The sequence below is a fragment of the Anabrus simplex genome, chromosome 2 (genome assembly GCF_040414725.1).
Source record: "Anabrus simplex isolate iqAnaSimp1 chromosome 2, ASM4041472v1, whole genome shotgun sequence".
Taxonomy (NCBI): domain Eukaryota; kingdom Metazoa; phylum Arthropoda; class Insecta; order Orthoptera; family Tettigoniidae; genus Anabrus; species Anabrus simplex.
Window position 1 is genome coordinate 328,725,924 of NC_090266.1, and position 22,481 is coordinate 328,748,404.

The 22,481-nt window shown below is 39.5% G+C and overlaps 1 protein-coding gene across 1 annotated transcript in view; it reads left to right on the forward strand.

Annotated features, from left to right (window-relative positions):
• LOC136864111 (YTH domain-containing protein 1) overlaps positions 1-22,481 on the forward strand; it is a 541,394-nt gene that overhangs the window by 513,220 nt on the left and 5,693 nt on the right. The window contains exon 16 of the mRNA XM_067140687.2: positions 10,965-11,069. Within this exon, the coding sequence (XP_066996788.2) occupies positions 10,965-11,069 (105 nt within the window). The remainder of the gene's footprint in view (positions 1-10,964; positions 11,070-22,481) is intronic.

The window sequence follows — 22,481 nt, forward strand, 5'->3', positions numbered from 1 at the left end:
CACTGATGAAGCAATGGTAATTCTTATGAGATGGAGGGATCCAGCGAATGCACTTATCCAGTTTCCTTGAAAACTTCACCCAGTCAGCTTTCTGGAAGTTCCATCGAGCGTGTGGAGTTGATCGTATGACAGGGATTGTGCAACCAATTTCTATTATTACAGGTCTGTGCTGGCTGTGGGGGAAGGCATCTATCACTTTTCTTTTGGCATTGATCGGGAAGCCTCTTTCATTGCAGGTAACAAAACATAAGTCAGGATTTGAATCCTTGCCCCAAGCAGTTGACCTGAAAGTACCTTGATCTTTGGCATCAAACACTAGCTGAAGATTGTCCACTTCAGCCCATTCTGCAAGCATGCTTCCATTTTCATCATTGTCAGAGTATTTCCAAAATTTATGGTGACCATTGAAGTCCCCTACATAAATTGCAGGATGTTCTGCAATTTGTAAGACAAAATTGGGCCAGGGTGTCTTGGGTGGCTTATAAGCATTTGTGATAGTGATATCATGCATTTGTATGACAACCATGTGTATATCTTCCTTCACATTAACAGAAATTTGTGAAGCCTCATTAAAGTTGCTCCGAACATACATATTCCATATACCTCGTGATAAGTTGCACCAAGAGCAGTATATCCAGGAATTCGACCTCTACTCTGGAATGTTTCTTCACTGGAAATATGAGTTTCCTGAATGGCGACAATATCTATGTTATTGTCCAGCAAGAATTTCGACAGATAGTCACACTTGGCCTTGCTAATGCTTTCGACATTCAGTTGTAGGATTCTGATAGATGGACCAATGTTTCTCGTAAATGAGTTCTGAGAAGAACTGCTTCTATTATTTCATCGATATGTCATTGCCAGGAGATCCTGTGGATAGTCAGGCTGCCTGTTTTCGCTGTTGCTCAGTTAGCACCACCCAGAAGGCACGTGTAGCAATTAGAGGTTAAACCTACGGATGTGAGCAACTCTACCTCCCGTTATTGGGGTTTCATTTATTTATAAAATTTCAAATTTCATAATAGATTATCCACTGTATGGTAAACACTTGGTCATACTGTGTGTTTGACTCTCCAACGTATAACCCATAGCACCGCTGAAATGTATGCTTATAAATCAAATGAATAATATTGTAGATCCTAATAAAATATTTTTACACAACTTAAATTTCAAAATTGAAAGCTGTTAACACATTCACGCCCATCATCTGAGCAGCTATTTAAGGGACTGGCCCAGCTATTCCAGCTGTTAGTGGTAGAGCAAACAACAACGAATTCTTTTAACAATAAGTTCTAAACGGAACAAGATATGGAAACAAAATGTTCCACATACCTTAATCAGGTTCTCTAGTATCTCTGTAGGATGTGGTAGGTAATGCCACACTTTCCTGGATGAATGGGAACACTAAACATTCCAGAAAATAGCGTGTTTCACTAATAATTTTATTTTTGAAGCACACCTCTCACCTTCCTCAGGGGAACTTCTCTATATTTGATGGTGGAAACTTTAACAGAATATACTCTTTTCTCTTCGCATCTAACCTAAATGATGGATCCTTGGCCGGTGCCCTTTTTGGCGGCAAAATTGCAGGACGTTGACTTGGAGCTGATGACGTAGATAGAGCTGAGATTTCGGAGAGAGGTGACTGTACTTGTATGTCGGGTTCACTTTTTACCCCGTTTGAGAATTGACTGGTGTTCCTTTACATCCTTTGGTACACCCCTATTTGACCGTATTGTTCCACAAATGGCAGTGTTCTGTTCCTGTAATTGTTTCGCGAGTCAAACGCTATTTGTAATAATTGTCCATATAGAATGTATACCCCTGGCCAAGATAATTTTCAAGCAGCTGAAAAACTGTGCTTTGTAAATTCGCATCACTTGCATCATTTATATTGTCCCTACATGCCATGGTTATACTTCAGAACGCGACTATACACACGCTTGTGCAATCACAAACCAACTACGCAGCTAGTTGTGCGAGCGCTAGGCTACCTTCAGAAACAAAACAAAGAAAGTGCATTGGGAGGGAAAATCGCCATGGCCATGTGGTTTTCGGTGAGTAGAAACATTCATAAGGGTATTACTTTCATCTCTCTCGCACATATTTGTGACCAAAATAGATCCCAGCTGCGTAGGAACAGCTCGAGTTCAAGGTTGCGCTTATCCGGGCTAACTCGGATACAGTCCACAGCATGGTGACGCGCTATAGGCAATAACTCGGATACGGGTGTGAATGTGTTAAGACAAAAAATACAATCCAAATGTTCTTCAGAGTTCACATTAATTGGAAGTGCTAATAAAATTCAGTTGTTCGTACTTACACATGCACATGAATATATTTCAAAAAATTATGCAAAAGACTGAAGGCAAGACCAGCAGATGAATCTGGGAAGGACAGCTGAAAAAGAAAATGAGGGAACCCGCTAGAGGAAAAAAGTATTGTAGACATGGTGCTGGCAAAAGCAGATGAGCCCTATAGAGAAAATGAAGTGATAGGATGTGTAAGTGATCATGAAGCTGTTTTAGTCATAGTTAAAAACAAATGTGATGGAAGGAAACCATGTAAAAGTAGGACTTTTAAGTAGTACCATATGGCTGATAAGAGAGACAGGGGGAATTTCAAGGAATGTAATTATGATCGGTGGAAAATGATAAATAAAAATGTAAACAGCCTATGGGTTGATTTTAAAGCAATGGTTCAGGAGCAACAGGCATGTACCTCTAAAGGTGGTAAGGAATGGTGAAGACCCACTATATTATAACAGAGAAATAAGGAGATTAAAAAGGAGGTGCACGTTAGATATAGAAATGGTTGTAGGAGTAGAGAGAGATTGAAAGGACTAGCTAGAATATTCAATTCCAGCAAAAAAAAAACTGCTAAGAAGAACATAATGGGAAGCATGATTTGCAGTGGTTGGGGTTTTGAAAGCAACATTCATTTACCTCGATGTAGTTGGCTTGCTAATCGTAACCCTGCAGACGGTTTTTTGTCAGAGTAATCTCCCTTAGTCTTTCTCAGTTTTCTGCCACGTCTACAAAGCAACAGCACTTTGATGAATTTGTGTGTCATTTCCTAAGGAACAACTCCGCTGTCTTTAGCCATTGGTTCTCCCTTACTTTGTCAGGTTCGGTACTGGCAGCCTGACCCGTGGCCAGACAGCTGCAGGTAGTACCATCTGCTGTCACATATAGTAGCAGAATTGCTCCTAACCTGCCTGAAAATATCATTGGACCTCATGGCTTTGGGAACAGAAATTCCAAAGGAGAAAACTTGATCAATCTCTGCATGCTAAAACAACCTTGCTCAAAGAAACTCTTGTAAAAGAAGCTGAGGAAATCTGAGAAAATTCATGCACCTTGTTCAAAGAAACTCTTATAAAGGAACCCGTAGAAATCTGAGGAAACATGTGCGACACAGATAGAGAAGGAAACTCCTTGGTTGAATGATGAATGACTGGGTGAAGACAGCAGTGAAAGAAATAAAGATGCTGAAAAGAAAATTATTTTGTGTAAAACAAAACGTGTGATAGAAGAAATGAGGTAGAAATTGAAGAGCGAGACAGGAATATCGGAACAAGAAGTTTGGTGTAGAAACGACTAATCCAAGAAGAAGAAAAAATTCTCAGATGACTTACCAGGATAGAGGAAGACTTTGCAAGTAATAAACTTCATGGTTGGTCCGTATTGAAAATTGTATTTTGATTTGAAACAATTAAGTTTATTGTACTCTCTGTCTTATGAAACAATGTTTAACATTTAAAGAATACATTAACACTTGATATAAAATAAACACCACGTTAAGACACTGTACCACACCTACCTTTTTCCATTTCTCATATATGATTTAGAGGTATGTACTCTACTAAACATTGACTATAGCATAATTCAGGCAACAAAAATGAGATTACCATATTTACTTGTGTATTAGACCCCCCTTGGCTTTTCAAGACAAAGAAACTGAAAAAAATAAATTTTGGCATACAACCCCCCCCAGCGTAATTCGTCAGAGAACAACAACGGTTCTGCTTCAAAGCGGGTACAAGCCTTGTGTAGCTCTGATGACATCACACAAATTTGTGAATAGTTTCATCCGTACCACCCATGCATTGAAAACAAGCGTCGAAGTCATGCGGTACATCTGTGTTTTGTAGCTGAGAAATGTCTGCCTCCTTAGCGTAGGCCTACTGCAGCTCTGATGATGTCCAACAAATAGGATAGTTTTGTGTCCGACCCGCACATTGCAATCGTGCATTAGTCATGCTATATGTCTGTGTTTTGTAGTTAAGAATGTCCGCCAGTGTAATGGTTAGCACAATTAGCTGCCGTTCTTGGGAGCCTGAGTTCAATTCCCGGTACTGTATTGCCAGAGATTTACGAATGGCAGGAAGGTTAATTTGCGGTAAAAATGGTACGACGAACTCCCTTCCGCTGGAGGCCTGTCTGAAACAGGAGCTGCACCCCCTCGGAATGAGGAAACATGTTTACTTTAGTTAAGAAATATTCACGGTTGTTGCTAGGCCTATTAATATAGGCAGAGGAGATCATTAACAAAGTGATCATTTAAGATCTCGTAACTTGGGCCAATATAGGGTTTCTTTTGGGAGAGAAGTGGTTTAAAACTTGATAAAAGCAATCCAATCACAATTGTTTTACTTGCCAACGTACCTAAAAAGTAATAATATTGAATTTTTTAATGCCCCCACTTACTTTCAATGATTTTCGGAGACTCCAAACAAAACATACTAGGGTATGCATTAATAAAAAATCAGAGACAACGAACGTACGAAATTAAACATTATGTTAATAAAACGCATTACCGCCACACCTGTAGATATTCATAAATGCAGCAAACTTTCCTGTTATTTATTTTTATTCTTTCTCGTGGAATTTTTCCCTCTATCCTGACGATAGCATACCTAACCTAAACAATGTGGTCTCTCTTATCCCATTTGCAGCTGTTTTGGTGAATTCTGATGTGATAAATGTAGAGATCATGCATGAAATATACTTAAAAATAAGGGTCTGGCTTTCAACAACCACAGTTATGAAAAGAATGCTTCCAGTCAATGTATTACCGGTACATTCATAAATACAACTCAACATGCGCTAGTTATCAGCTGGTGGTTTGGCACGCTTTCAACAACACAGCTTTATTCAGAAGGGAATATCAGAGCTGGGAATATCAGAGGCCACCTCCAGAAACCATCTGGGAATAGCTTCACAGAGTTTCGACTCTATAGTTGGGAACGAAACTATTTTTAAAAGGTTCAAAAAGACAGGACCTCGAATGCTCTCGGTCTCGATTGCAGTGCATGGCTGACAAGATGGCAGTGAAGATGACGTCACTTGGAATGACAACACTCTGGTAGCTGGGAAGTTAGCTGCGCAAGACAATTAAAATGAAAACAGTGATCAGGTTTACTGTTTGGTAGGGCTACTGCTCAACTGGCAGAGACAAATGACTGGCCATTGAGTTATTTTGTATCAATATTGCATAATATGATAATACAATACCCTAATGCCTTTTCTGTACGGGGTCGAGTATGAAGTGAGATGAATTTTCGTAGAGAGTTTTTATGACTGTATGCCCTTCCTGACATCATCCTCATCAAAGGAATTAATGAGATGAAATGAATGACGTGATATTATGAGTAACTAAAGCAGATTATATTTACTTTATATGTAGGCCTAAAAGTAGTGTTCACCATTTATTGACTTTTTGCATTTAGAAATACTGCCTTCCACCAAAAATAGCCAGTATAACTCAAATACATTCATAAGTTTGTTAAAGAACAGTGTATAATGTACAATTTATAGCTCTTTATAGTCTAGAAGTCTTGTTCACTGCACAAAGTTTGAAGTTATTGCATATTGGACTCCCCTTTACATTTTTGGGCTTTAAAAGTGGGGGGAAAAGGGGGTGTAATACGTGAGTAAGTATGGTAATTAGAACTACGAATGAAACTACCTGGAAGGACAAAATCAGGAATGAAGTCGATAGGAAGGTAGCTGGCATTGAGGTCCCTCTACCATTGTAATAAAGAAGCCCAGACTTCAGTAGCTGATGATGATGCTTTTTTTTTTTTAACCTTTTCACTCCCACGCCCGAGTTAACTCGGACATCCGAGTGTCTTCCGCTGTCCCAACCACGAGTTAACTCGTATTTCAAATGCCCCGCTCTCTCCCGGTGCCGAATTTAGTCGTATGTTCCAGTTCTGTCGCTGAACGTGAGATGGCATCTGACAATGCTCAGAGAAGGACACAGCTGTCTCGATACATCGCAATCATTAGTCTAGACCCTTACACTCTTCTTCGACAGCTGTCTTGAGTCGCCCAACATTGTTGCATCCACAAGCACTAGTAAACAAAGTTTGACAGAAAGTGATATTTTAGTTGTTTTAGGTAATGATGACGAGTCTATTACGAGGATAGTGACGATGATATATTAGTGAATGATTCTGTGGAAAATGATGGGAGTGATTCATCTGAAGGTGGGGAGGAGGAGGAATTAGAAATCGAACCTGATCACATAGTGCAGAAACGACTGAGGTTAGTGCCATCACATACAGTTTCTCGTAGAACCTGGATAAATGACGCTAATTTTACACCAATAAAACATGATTTTGATCCAACCCAGTTTGGCATTAGGGACAAACTTAACCTCAACAAACATTCTACCGAGTACGAAATATTCATTACGTTATTCTCAAAGGACAAATAAGACAAGCCATAAGAGGAAAGAAACTAGATATGAATGTGTCAAGTTTAGTGCTTCACTTTGTGTACACCTCCTGCATGGAAATTTACCACACAGTAGTGAAGTTTCGATGAAAATGTGAAGGAATAATGTTTTAATTTCATTTTTGGTCATAAAACTTTGTAAATAGTTGTAAATATAAAATAAATGTTAGCTTATTTCAGTTAGTGTGAAATTATCCAAAATGACTTGGGATGGGGCATGCATAAGCAGGAAAAATACTAGGGAGTGAAAAGGTTAAAGGGGCCTTACATCTAAGGTAATCTAAGTAGCATGAGCACATTAGAATGAACAGTGAAAGACCTACCAGAAAATATTTCGACTGTACTGTCGAAGGAAAAATGCCAAGAGGTGGGCGAAGGAAACACTGGACGGAGACAGTAAAATCACACTAGGAGGGGAGAGGTCTCAGATGGGAAGTTGTCGTAGAACAGAAGATGTATTAAGACGGGAAGAGATGGTAAGTAAAAAATAAAAGAAATGTAAATGTGTGGATTTACAGAAGGCAGAAGTATTGAGTCAGCAGTATGTAAAGATAGTTGGACATACAGATAATGTGCGGGTAGAGGTGACTAAAACTAGCAATGTACTGAAATTTACGTATGATGATATTTATAGGATGATACAAATATTTGAAAGCTAAAAAGGCAGCTGGAATGTATAAGATTTCTGGGAATGTACTAAAGGCAATGAGTTGGGATATTGTACCATATCTCGAATACTTATTTGATTGCTGTTTGCATAAAGGAACTATACCAAATTAATGGAGAGTTGCAATAATAGCCCCAGTGTACATGTACATAAAGCCAGGCATAGACATAGGCCAGTCAGCTTGACATGTGTTATGTAAATTCTAGGAAAGCATTCTTTCTGAATTTATTACACATGTTTGCAAAATTACTAACTGGTTTGATAGAAGGAAAGGTGCAGTAAATATTTTAGATTAGGTCAAGTGGACTCTTATCACTGTCAACCTATAAGGTGGATCATGGGATACTTTCCACATAAATGAGGGCTATTGGACTAAACGAAAGTGTGATTGAATGGGTGGCTCAGTATCTGCCAAACAGGACTCGAAGAATTGGAGTGCGTCAAGCATTATCTGGTCCTATGAGGATTAAGGCAGTGTTATTGGACCTCGGTTTTATATACCGGTGGCCCTTCAGCCCCGTACTTTCTACTTATGAGTGTGCCGTATGCACTGATGATGAATGGGATGCCTAATTGCTGGTTTACAAAGGAGCGCTACAATGTGCTGTATATTTCGGATGTGAAATAAATAGCAGTCATTTTACTACTTACGTTCTGCAACAGGGTGCAGAAAGATACAGAAAATAAAGTTTAATAACCTATTAATTTGTACACATACAGAAATTCCATTCTATCAAAGAGTTGCTTGTATGTACCTGGAAAGATCAGCTAGATCTCCGCTGCAACTCTGTTCTGCGAAATATGTGTATAGAAGGCAGGCGGCTGTTGGGAAGCTCCTGTGCATACCATCTGCGAGCTTCGGCTGTATTCCAACAAGATTCTCCATACAATAAAATTATATGTACTCATCGTTGCTGAACACACCAACCATTGTTGATTTGTTAACAACTGTAGTGCTGCTACACCAAATACCAGCCTACTTATATGCGTTCAAAAACTAGGCTTACTAACACAAGGGGCGCATTAGACAGGTAGTGCTGAGGAACATGCAGTGAGCGGCCATCCGGTTGTTAGCTCTTTGTATTCTGACGTAACCTACCTGGTGGCAGTAGTACTCCTGTGAAATCAGTTATTAGACATCCCATCCCTCATTAGTGCGTGCAGGACACTTACAAGTTGAGTACGGCACTAGCGAGCCACCTGTTTTTATTTATTTTTATATATCAGTAAAGAACTGGAATCGGAGGTGAGGCTTTTTGGAGATGATATACTGTAAAGAGTATTATGGTTGTGACTGCAAAAAGAACTCTACAAAGTTGTGAGATGGACAGCAGAAAATGGTATAATGGTAAACAGGATGAAAAGTCATGTTGTAAGTTTCACCCTGGAGAAAGGTCTCCTGCATTTTAATTAACTATATTGATGGAGTGAGAGTACCTCATGGGTGTTACCTGACTTGAGGAGATCTTGAATAAATTTCCAACTACTTTGGAATCATTTAAGAAGAGGCTAGGTAAACAATTGATAGGGAGTCTACCACCTGGGCAACAGCCCTTAATGCAGACCAACAATTGATTGATTGATTGATTGATTGATTGATTGATTGATTGATTGATTGATTGATTGATTGATTGATTGATTGATTGATTGATTGATTGATTGATTATTCCATGCACACACAAAAACATATCATGCTTAGTACATTAAATATTGACCATAATAAGCTCTGTCTATGAATTTCGAAGCCTCATCTCATAATTAGCTGTCATAATGAAGAACTCTGATTCTAACAGACCTACATCCTTTTATCCTCACAATAATATTATGAAAGTCATCCTCCCACCTACAATTTAATGCTTAAGATGGTGATGGTTCTGGTGATTGTTGTTTCAGGGTGCGATCCCATTTTCTTACTATACTTCGCTCTGTAGTTGGTAAATGATGCTTGAAGTATGTGTTCACTGATCACTTCTACTGTAAGGTTTTTTTTTTTAATTTTTTAAGTCTTGCATGGTATGTATGTGTACAGTCGCTCAAAGAGAGAATAACACATGGTATTGTATAAGTTCCTTGCTGGTACACTTTTCTCAGAAACAATTTAATCTATAGATATATTGTTATTGCATGTATCCGCAGGGTTTGTTTCCAAATAGGAGGGGATTTATATTTTAATAAATATTAAGTCTGATAAAATATTAACCCATTCAACTCGCAATAAATGGCCACATTGTTGACTGAGAAACCAGGTGTAATTGCCTGCCAGTAGTTTGAGTGTACCTGTCACACATAAACATGCTTAAAATTCTAAATAGTGAAGATAATTCACTCAAGTGTTGCATTCATGTCATTGTAAGTTAGGACTTACCTATACTTTGTTCCTTGAATGACAGCTGGATGTGATACATTTATTTCATTTGAAATAATTTCAAAGGGCAGATCAGTGTATCATACTCCAAAACGATCGCGAGTTTGGATTATGGATCAGACTCAAACTGTTTTGCAAGCATTTCTGTAACACCACTGTATCTATGAAATTAATATATATCAGGATTATTGTCTATTGTCACATTTCCAGTCACTACGGTTCTTTTCCTCATGGGCCATGCGTATATGAAAGGACCTGGCACGGCACTCGCACTCACTCTCGCTCTCTTCAATGCTCTCTACACACAAGTAACTTCCACTGTTGCTATCACTACCCTCGAACTGGGACTCATTTTCAGAAAGGTCATTACTACCAAAATAACTATCTAAAACACTGTAGAAGTGCTTTCAAACTCTCGTCCTTACCGCGATACCAGTTGAACTGCATGATGAATACTGAATAGTGATTATAAACTGTTGTTCGACAGTCCCAATGTCATACAGAAATACAGACTGCATTGTTTACCATCCGTCTCCAGTTCCTAACAATGTGTATTGTGACAACAAGTATAGCAAATGGAATCCAATATGGGAAGATGAGTATCTCTGCATCATTGCAGGCAGAGCTTGTCATGTGATTCATGCACCTAAACACTGCGCGTGACCACAACTCATCAAAGGATGAAAATGGGTTAAATGTGAGACGTGAGGAACAAACATGCACCGATCGATTGGGTGGTGGGTGTTTTTTTTTTTTTAAACAACTATATATACTGTGGTACAGCTCAGGAAGTGAGGAATATAGGTGAAACTGTAGTTTTCTCAAGGTATTGTTAAGGAATTAAGAAGTAATAGTGAACTGGCTATTACATGATGGTCGAAGATTGGTCATATATTTTGTCAGTCCAAGAATTGGTTCTCATGTACTGTAAATCTATGAGTTTTACTCGGTTAATGAAAAGGTTGCTGGAAATGTTCAAGGCAAGCAGACTTCCATGACTCTAGAAAAATTAGTTCAATTATTTGAAAATAGTTTGTCTTGAAAAGTTAATTTTATGTTTAAATACACCATAAATTTTCTTGTTTTATTTCCAGAATTTACCTTTTTTTTTTTTTTTTTTGGTAACTTGCTTCACTTGCTATTTTAGCCATGCAAATGTCAGTTATGTGTGAATTTCTGTTTGTCCTAGCCTCCATTTGTCGACTCCATGCCACCTCCTCCGCGGTATTATGAAGGCCCTCCTTTACCAGAGTACCCTTCCACTGTGAGATCAAGTCGCTCCGAAAAGCGATCGGTGAGTACTACTTGTTATCTGTCACTGAACGGTACTGAATATTGGAGAACTGCATGGCCTTCTTTCAAAACAGCAGTCATAATCCCAGCTTGTGGGCAGAACTTGGACTGAAATTCATGTGTGTTTACTGAGCTCATGCCATGAGAGAAACAAATATTCATATTTATATTCATATTTATTTACCTTGAACATGTATGAGTCAGCAAAGAGGATGCATCTGGATGTGCTGGGAGTAAGTGATATTCAGGTAAGGGGAGATAGCGAGGAAGAGAGAGGAGATTATAAAGTTTACTTGACGGGTGTTAGAAAGGGAAGGGCAGATTCAGGGGTAGGGCTGTTTATCAGGAATACCATTGCACGCAACATAGTTTCTGTTAGGCACGTAAATGAGCGAATGATGTGGGTAGATTTGTCAGTTAGAGGAATTAGGACTAGAATTGTCTCTGTGTATTCACCATGTGAGGGTGCAGATGAGGATGAAGTTGACAAGTTTTATGAAGCATTGAGTGACATAGTGGTCAGGATCAGCAGCAAGGATAGAGTAGTGCTAATGGGCGATTTCAATGCGAGAGTTGGGAATAGAACTGAAGGATATGAAAGGGTGATTGGTAAATGTGAGGAAGATATGGAAGCTAATGGGAATGGGAAGCGTTTGCTGGACTTCTGTGCTAGAATGGGTTTAGCAGTTACGAATACATTCTTCAAGCATAAGGCTATTCACCGCTACACATGGGAGGCTAGAGGTACCAGATCCATAATAGACTATATCTTAACCGACTTTGAATTCAGGAAATCCGTTAGGAATGTACGAGTTTTCCGGGGATTTTTCGATGATACAGACCACTATCTGACTGTAGTGAACTAAGTATCTCTAGGCCTAGGGTAGAGAAAGTGAAATCTGTCTGTAAACGAATAAGGGTAGAAAATCTCCAAGACGAGGAAATTAGAAGTACATGGATATGATTAGTGAGAAATTTTCGAACAGTCGACAGTAAGCAGGTTCAGGATATAGAAAGTGAATGGGTAGCATACAGGGATGCTGTGGTAGAAACAGCAAGGGAATGCCTAGGAACAACTGTGTGTAAAGATGGGAAAAGGCAAACATCTTGGTGGAATGATGAGTCAAAGAGGGTGGGGAGAATAGAGAAACTAGAAAAGAGCTAATGAGAGAACTAAATACAGTGAAAAAGGAAGCAAAAGAGAATTGTATGAATGGCATACTTCAAGAGGGTAACGACCACAAAGGGAAATGGAAAAAGCTGTATTCATATATTAGGAATCAAGAAGGAAAAGGAATCCAAATTCCCACAATGGTGGGAGAAGGGGGTGAACACTATTTAACAGATACTGAGAAAGCAAACCTCTTTAGTAGGGAATTCAGAGATTCAGTAGATGATTGTCAGGAGCTGGAAACTGAAACAGAAGATAGAGAGGAAGAGACACAGAGGGAAACAAGAAGCTTCTCATTCACAAATGAAGATATTTTCAGAGAAATCCAACTGCTTCAACAAGCAAAAGCAGCAGGAAGTGATCAAATTACTGGGGAGGTGTTAAAGACAATAGGGTAGTACATAGTGCCTTATTTAAAATTTATCTTTGACTGTGTCATAAATAATAGTGTAATACCAAAGGAATGGAAGGAATCTACAATAATACCAATTTATAAAGGAAAAGGTGATAAAAGGAAACCAGAGAACTACAGACCAATCAGCCTGACCAGTATAGTTGGTAAAATACTGGAGAGTTTCGTAGCAAAGTACCTCAGAGGGATATGTGATGTTAAAAATTGGTTCATGAGGAGCCAGTATGGATTTAGAAAGAAATTTTCTTGTGAAGCACAACTGGTGGGATTTTATCAGAACATATCAGAGCAGTTGGATTCAGGAGGCCAGTTAGATTGCATAGCCATAGATCTTTCCAAAGCCTTTGATAGAGTGGAACATGGAATATTATTAAAGGAATTGGAGGGAATAGGATTGGACGTAAGGATTATACGTTGGATAAGAACATTTCTAAATTCAAGGGTTCAGAAAGTCAAAGTAGGAAATAATACATCACAGGAAGAGAAAGTTTGGAAGGGAAGTGCACAGGGTAGTATAATCGGTCCACTACTTTTCTTAATATACACAAATGATTTAGGGAACAATATAACATCGAAAATAAGATTGAATGCAGATGACATAATTGTTTATAGGGAAATAAATAACATTGAGGATTGTTCAGAATTACAAAGGGACCTTGAGAGTATCCAAGAATGGGTTGAAGAAAATAATATGAAGGTTAATGGAGGCAAATCAACTGTTACAACATTTACAAACAGGAGCTTTAAAACTGAATTTGAATATACTTTGGATGAGGTAGTTATCCCAAAAAATGGCAAGTGCAAATACTTAGGTATGAGATTTGAAAGTAATTTGCACTTGAAGGGTCATGTTGATGACATTGTTGGGAAAGCATACAGATCGTTACATGTCATAATGAGGCTACTTAAAGGATGCAACAAAGAATTAAAAGAAAAAAGTTACTTAAGTATGGTTCGTCCATTATTGGAATATGCAAACAGTGTTTGGGATCCTCACCAAGAATACCTAATAAAATAACTAGATGGTGTGCAGAGGAAAGCAACAAGATTTGTAACAGAGGATTTCAGAAGAAAGAGTATTGTATCAGAAATGTTAAAGGAACTTGGGTGAGAAACTTTAAGTAAGAGAAGGGAGAAAACTAGACTTATAGGATTATATAGAGCCTATACAGCAGAAGAAGCATGGAGAGAAATCCGTGAGAGGCTTCAGTTGGAAAATAATTATATTGGCAGAACTGACCACAAGTACAAAATTAGAAGGAATTTTAGATAAATTTTCATTCATCGGGAAGGGCGTGAAGGAGTGGAACAGTTTACCAGGGGTAGTGTTTGATCCTTTTCCGAAATCTGTACAGATATTCAAGAACAGAATAAACAGCAACAGAGAAAATAATTGAAATGTTAGAGGGCATTCGACCCGTGCAGGATATTGTAAATAAAAAAATGTGTGTGATTAAATTAATTCCATCCCCTGGTCCATGGAGTTTGGACAGCCCAAGTAGGGGACTGCCTGTAGGGGTGAAGTACAGTGGGGATTTCGATGGCCCTAGGACCGCTACAGTAGCTGTGAAGGCCCTTCAGGAACTCTTGAAAAGTGGTGGCAAAAGGGGCTTTGGTTAAGACGCAGCAGGTCGTTATGCTCCTTAGGTTCCAAAATGGGTAAAATATAAATATGTAAATAAATACAATGTTAATTTTAATCTTATACCTGTTCTATAGTATTATTTGAAGTAATTTCACATACTGTAAATGAGTTGACTATGTTTGTAAGTACAGGAGATATTATAAGTAGAATTTTGTAAACAATATAAATTTATTAAGGATGATGTGTGTGTTTAAATAGAAAAAATTATTAGCTTAAATTGTACAATGTATTCTAGGAAAATTTTCTTCGTCTCTTGTTAATTTAAAATTTAGTGCTTGACAGTAATGTCCTTTAATGTACCATTTGCCACCGAGGTAGACACCTCATTTGCAAATAAAGAGATTTTGAAGTGAGAGCAGCTTGTAAACGTAAAAAGAAGGCTTGTCAGAAATGGCTCCAAACAAGGGCTGAGGCAGACAGGGATTTGTACGTAGATAAAAGAAACAGAGCGAAACAAACAGTTGTTGAATCCAAAAAGAAATCGTGGGAAGATTTTGGTAATAACCTGGAAAGGCTAGGTCAAGCAGCAGGGAAACCTTTCTGGACAGTAATGAAGAATCTTGGGAAGGGAGGGAAAAAGAAAATGAACAGTGTTTTGAGTAATTCGCGTGAACTAATAATAGATCCCAAGGAATCACTGGAGAGGTGGAGGGAATATTTTGAACATCTTCTCAACATAAAAGGAAATCTTCCTGGTGTTGTTACAAACAGCCAAGCTCATGGGGAGGAGGAATATGATGATGCTGAAATTACGCTTCAGAAAGTTGAAAGGATGGTGAATAAACTCCATTGTCATAAAGCAGCAGGAATAGATAAAATTAGACATGAAATGGTGAAGTATAGTGGGAAGGCAAGGATGAAATGGCTTCATAGAGTAGTAAAATTAGCATGGAGTGTTGGGAAGGTACCTTCAGATTGGACAAAAGCAGTAATTGCACCTATCTCTAAGCAAGGGAACAGGAAGGATTGCAACAACTATCGAGGTATCACATTGATTAGTATACCAGGCAAAGTATTCACTGGTGTCTTGGAAGGAAGGGTGCGATCTGTCGTTGAGAGGAAGTTGGATGAAAACCAGTGTGGTTTCAGACCACAGAGAGGCTGTCAGGATCGGATTTTCAGTATGCGCCAGGTAATTGAAAAATGCTACGAGAGGAATAGGCAATTGTGTTTGTTTCGTAGATCTAGAGAAAGCAATTGACAGGGTACCGAGGGAAAAGATGTTCGCTATATTGGGGGACTATGGAATTAAAGGTAGATTATTAAAAGCAATCAAAGGTAATTATGTTGAAAATTGGGCTTCAGTGAGAATTGATGGTAGAATGAGTTCTTGGTTCAGGGTACTTACAGGGGTTAGACAAGGCTGCAATCTTTCACCTCTGCTGTTCGTAGTTTACATGGACCATCTGCTGAAAGATATAAAATGGCAGGGAGGGATTCAGTTAGGTGTAAATGTAGTAAGCAGTCTGGCCTATGCTGACGACTTGGTCTTAATGGCAGATTGTGCCGAAAGCCTGCAGTCTAATATCTTGGAACTTGAAAAGAGGTGTAATGAGTATGGTATGAAAATTAGCCTCTCGAAGACTAAATTGATGTCAGTAAGTAAGAAATTGAACAGAATTGAATGTCAGATTGGTGATACAAAGCTAGAACAGGTCAATAATTTAAAGTATTTAGGTTGTGTGTTCTCCCAGGATGGTAATATAGTGAGATTGAATCAAGGTGTCGTAAAGCTAATGCAGTGAGCTCGCAGTTGCGATCAACAGTACTCTGTAAGAAGGAAGTCAGCTCCCAGATGAAACTATCTTCACATCGGTCTGTTTTCAGACCAACTTTGCTTTACGGGAGCGAAATCTGGGTGGACTCAGGATATCGTATTCATAAGTTTGAAGTAACAGACATGAAAGTAGCAAGAATGATTGCTGGTACAAACAGGTGGGAACAATGGCAGGAATGTACTCAGAATGAGGAGATAAAGGCTAATTTAGGAATGAACTCGATGGATGAAGCTGTGCGCATAAACCAGCTTTGGTGGTGGAGTCATGTGAGGCGAATGGAGGAGGATAGGTTACCTAGGAGAATAATGGACTCTGTTGTGGAGAGTAAGAGAAGTAGAGGTAGACCAAGATGACGATGGTTAGACTCGGTTTCTAGCGATTTAAAGATAAGAGGCCACAACACTAGTTGCAAATCGAGGATTGTGGTGACGTTTAGTAAATTCACAGAGGCTTGCAGACTGAACTCTGAAAGGCATAACAGTCTATAATGATTATGTATGTATGTATGTATGAATGTTTGTTTTGATATGATGTGCATTACTATTTATTATTGTATATAAATACATTTTTCATTGAAATGAATTATGTCTATATTTACCTTTTGCATTTGTATTCTGTAATGATGTGCATTAGTATTTATTATTAAGTTGTTTAAAAATAAGAACATGAAAAAAAATACTTAATATGGCAAACACAATTGTGGACTAGCGTAGTGAAAGGGAACAGTAGAAAGTGAAGACAAGGGAAAACTAGAAAACAAAGCACGAGAAAAATCCCACACCTTCATACACTTTGAATAGATAGGCTCTCTCCTCATCAATCCCTGTTCTTCTGCATCCATCTCCTCTCAGTCCCTGACAAGCTCGTTTCTGCTTCCCATTTAGGGGCTGTCTTCACCGATCTTTAGTTGTGACGTGGAAAGTTACGAATCAGAAACTAGGATACCACAATGGAAGCCAGTTCACCTTGCGCAGTTTAAGACATGCTTGTTCCTACCCTACTGGCCCCAGTGTAGTGACAAGGACCCTGCCTGTTACCTGGAGGCCCTGGGTTTGATTTCTGGCCAGATCAGGAATTTTGACTTGGATCTGAGGGCTCGTTTGATGTCCACTCAGCCTACGTGAGAATAATTGGGCAGCTGTTCGACAGTGAAGTGGCAGCTCCATGCTAGAAAGCCAAGAATGACGGCCAAGAGAATTTGTCTCGCTGACATCACCTCATAATCTGCAGGCTTTCAGGTTGAACAGTGCTCACCTTGTAGACCTAGACCCATCAGGGCTTTAGTGCTGTAAGGTTTCCCCAACCCATCCCCTCCTCCCCCACCCCCCTTGCTATTTTCATTGTGAATACCCTCCCTTCATTGTTTCTAAGGCTAGAATAAATTTGTTACTTTCACTGAATTGTCTCGGTCTCTTCCTTGGCTTTGACAATATGAAAGTGACTGACGTATGAGCGTTGCTAGTAATACCATTCCTTATGCAGCCAGTCCCTGTTATGAATAGTGTGAAAATATCGCTCATAGGGTCGGTTTGTGCATGCAGTTCAGTGGGCTTTGCAGACTGATATGTAATAGCAACTTCTGGCCCAGTGAGGAAAGCAACGGGAAACTACCTCGCTCCTCATTTTGCTGGTATGCCTCTGAAGTGACACCTAGGCTACCTGTGGCAGCTGTTGGCGGAGCTTTGGAGGATCAAACCGGCCTTTGGTCTGAATACCCAATATACCTACTCCATATCTACAATCATTCCCACTATTTTTTCATTTCTTTTACTCCTAATGGTTTGTGATGTGGGTTACAGTAATTATGTCCTAGTTTGTGAACCCTGGGCAGTAGCTGAGTGGCTTAGTAAGTCGTCCTGTGAGTCGGGATACCAGTTCCTATGGAATAGGAGTGAGCATCTGGGACGTATTCTTAGCCATGACCCTCCTTTTGTTCAGGTGGCTAGGACTATACGATCCACAAGTGGTCCCTAACTTGTTCGAGGAGAGATTCTAACTGGAACTGTGTGTAAATAGCGTAGCATCCTGCTTCACACAATGTTCACAGAGCACTCTAACAGCATTTTAAGCAAGCCTTGGACCTAATGGGAGTAATGGAGTCCCACTTTCATTTGACAGGCGAGGGATTCAATGGAAACAACATGGCGAACGAAATAAAATGAGATGGGGAGCTATTTATATTAATGGGGCTTATGGGAAAAAAAAGAAAATAGAACTGGCTGAGTCAGGAAAAATGGTGCATCTGGATATGTTCCCTTGTGCACTGGAGCTGCAATAGCAACTTTCCATTGTTTTGGTATAGCTCTTTCACGCCGACAGTGGATAGGAAATTATGAAGGAAAGCAAAATGGAGTAGAAGTGGTAGTAAGAAATGGATTGAAAGAGGAAGTAAAGAGGATAAGTGACAGAAATCTTATCAATCCTGACTGCTCTTCTAGATTTTAACTTTTGTATCTTTTTTCTAAATACAGTATCTTTGTTATCATAGGTACATATCAGTACTTCACCAGTACTTGTAACCTCCTCTACCTCTACATTATCCTTGTATCCAACTCTCTTTACAAACTGCTGACTGAATACTTCTGCCTTCTGTAAGTCCTCACGTATACACTTTCCTTGTTCATTAATGACTCCTGGAATTTCTTTTCTGTAACCTCTTTGTGCCTGTAAGTATTTACACATACCCTTCCACTTTTCCCCAAAATTAATATGACTGCCAATTATGTTTGGCATAAAGGTATTCTTAGCTGACTTTTTTGCTAAATTCAATTCCCTGGTAAGTTCCTTCAGTCTCTCTTTTCTTCCACAACCATTCCTATCTCTTTTTTTTCTCCTTATTTCTCTGTTTTACACCCACAAGTTCAACCCCTTGTCACGTCATGGGAGATGGGCAATGATATAAAGATAAAGTAGGGAATAGCCCATAGGGGTGAAGTACAATCCAGTAGAAACTGCTTGTGCCCCAAGACTGCAGCGGTAGCTGTGAAGGCCCTGCAGGAATCCTGAAAATGATGGTGGCTATCAGGGCTCTGGTGAAGTCATGACAGGCCTAGCAAGTCGGTGATGGATATTAACTTGCCAGATGGATGTAACAAATGACTACCTTGATGAGGAATAGGATTATGAATTGGTGGACTGAACATACAAACATTGACTGGAAAAATAGAAGAGGTTGTAGACATGATGGAAAGAAGAAAACTGGATGTATTAGGGCTGGCAGAGACTAAATGGAGGGGGGAAGGTAGAGACAAACTCAGAATGGTTTTTGTTTGTACTGGATAGGAAATGAAGGAAAGCAAAATGGAGTAGGAGTGGTAATGAGATATGGATTGAAAGAGGATTTAAAGCGAATAAATGACAGGTTGATGAAAATCAAAATAACAGTTAAAGGAAAAAGGTAGGAAATAGTACAATTATGTGCTCCACAAGTAGGCTGCATGCAACAGGATAAAGATGACTGAGGAAAAAATGAAATGGCATATGCCGGGAGTGTCCAAGGACATGTTCGGCTCACCAGGTGCAGGTCTTTTGATTTGATGCCCGTAGGTGACCCGCACGTCGTGATGAGAATGAAATGATGATGAAGACGACACATACGCCCAACCCCCGTGCCAGCGAAATAAAATAATCCAATTATGATTAAAATTCCCGACCCTGATGGGAATTGAACCTGGGACCCCTGTGATTAAAGGACAGCACACTAACCATTTAGCCATGGAGCCACTTTGAGGAAGAATTGGAGAGACAGTTGAATGCCCATGTAGACGTAAAAAAGAAGGCACGTGAGAAGGTACTTGGAGCAGAAGGATAGGGAAATAGCTATTGGATTTGTGCAAAAGAAATGGGATGATTGTAGGGAACTTACGGTTCAAGAAGAGAGAAAACTATAAGATAACCTCATACAGCAGTGACTGGTCTAGGAAATCCATTGTAGATTACATGCTCTGCAACTGTGAAATGAAAAGGAATGTTACAGATTTAAGTGTAATATCATCAGAGACCCTAGATAGTGACCACAGACTAGTGGTAATGAAACTGAGGACAATGAAGGAAAGGAAGAGGGCAGAGAAGAAGGTGGATCAAAATATGGAAACTGAAGAAAACCGATTAAGAATACCAGGAAAAAATAAGATGGAACTTACCAACAGATGATACAAAAGCTGCAGAGGAAGTTTGTGGGAGAACTAGTACTAGGAAAACATGCAAGGAAACCCCATGGTGCAACAACAGAGTCAAAGCGGCTGTTGGGTAGAAGAAGTAAGCTTTTAGAGTGTGGTTTAATAGGACAATGGAGACAAGACAAGAATATAAGACAAAATAGAAGGAAGCCCAGAAAGTTGTAGCAGAGGAGAAGAAAAAATAGATGGAAAAGTGGACAAACGTGATGGAAGAAAGTATCAAAGGAAATAAAGTACTGTATGGAATTGTCAAAAGTAAGAGGAAAGGCATGAGGAAAGATGTCATGATAGATAAAAATGGAAGTGAAATGCAGAGAAGTGAAACTCCAAGGAATGTGGAAGGAATATTCTTAAGATTCACTCAACCCAGAAGGATGCATTGAGGCATAAAGTATAGCCTAAACCTGGAGGAAGGAAGAAACATGAAAAGGGATGAAAGGAGGGGAAGCCCTAGTTTTAGATGATGCGAGTATTGAGATTGTGAAGACAACAGGAGAGGTACGGAAATAGTGGCTTTATCGTGTGTTGAAAGTAGTATGGAAGGAGAAAAGACCCCAGAAGACTGGAAGAAGGGGATAATCATACCCATCTTCAAGAAGGGGAATAGGGAAGATTTTAAAAACTAAGGGGTGTCACATTAAAGGTGTTTGAGAAGATTCTGAAGAACAGAATTAGAAAGAAGGTAGAAAAAAAGCTAAGTCAAGAGCATTATGGCTTCAGATCAGGAAAGTGTACGGTAGACCTTAAATTTGCTGTAAGACAACTGCAAGAGCATCATTATGAGTGGGGTAAAGATTTACTGATGCCTTCTTGGACTTTGAGAAAGCATTTGATCGTGTGTCCTGAAACAAGGTACGGGAAGCCGTACAGAAAAAAGGTGTCTAGAAGCAGACAGCAGAAAGAGTGAGGGAGATGTACCATGGGAGTGTCAGTTGTGTGAGAGTAGGAGGAGAGTGAATAGACTGGTTTGAGCCTTTGCTCTTCACCTTCATTGTAGTAATGGATGAGTTAATGACAAAAGTTGCAAGGAAAATGAGGGAAGAAAAAATGAATGTGATGTTTACAGATGACTTGTTAATCTGGAGACAAAAGGAAGAGGATGTCCAGAAACAGTTAAATGCATGGGAAGATGAGGTGGAACAATATGGAATGAAATTTAATGCCAAAAAGAGCAAGATCGTGATCACAACTGGGAAGAAGAGACCTATGAGAGGAATAATGCTTTGAGGTGAACAGCTTAGTAAGGTAGCGAGTTTCAAGTACCTGGGAAGTATCATAGACGAAAGTGGAAAAAATAAGGAAATAATCGAGCTTGGAAGAAAAGCAGGAGCATTTCTGAAAAGAGTCAGATGCCTGGTTTGGAGCAAGGATGTTCCTCAAGGAAGTAAAAAAAGTTATTACAGGGCGTACTGTGTACCTATTCTGATGTATGCAGCAGAAACTTTGGTGATGAGGCAGAGAGCTGTGACTGGGATACAGGCAAATGAAATGAAATTTATTTTTTTTGCAGTTGGCTTTACGTCGCACCGACACAGATAGGTCTTATGGTGATGAAGAATTGAAAAGGCCTAGGATTGGGAAGGAAGTGGCCGTGGCCTTAATTAAGGTACAGCCCCAGCGTTTGCCTGGTGTGAAAAATGGGGAAACCACAGAAAACAATCTTCAGGGCTGCCGACAATGGGGTTCGAACCCACTATCTCCTGGATGCAAGCTCAAAACTACGTGGTCCTAACCGCATGGCCAACTCGCCCGGTAATGAAATTTCTTAGAAGCAGGATAGGAGTGACAAGAATGGATGAGAAATGAAAAGGTTAAAGGAGCAACTACAGAACATGATAGAGGCATCTAGACTTAAATGGTGGACACATGAAGAGAATGACAGGGGAAAGGATACCCAGGAGGATGCACAAAATGGAGATAACAGGAAAACGACCAGGTGGAATACCAAGAGACAAGTGGATTAAAGGAGTGGAAGAGTGTGTGCAGAGAAGAGGAAAGGACTGCTGGGCAACAGTGAAGAGGGAGAAATGGTGGGAAGATAAGAGAAAACCGAGAGGCTTATGTTCCAAGTAGACTGGCCAACAGCTAGAATTGCATATGATGATGATGATGATGATGATGATGACATAGTGAAGACCTGGGCAGTGACAAGAAGGGAGGAGAGTAAAATTCAAGCCAGTGAAATTGAATTCCTAAGAAGTGTGATAGAAGTCAGAGTGAAGTATGAAA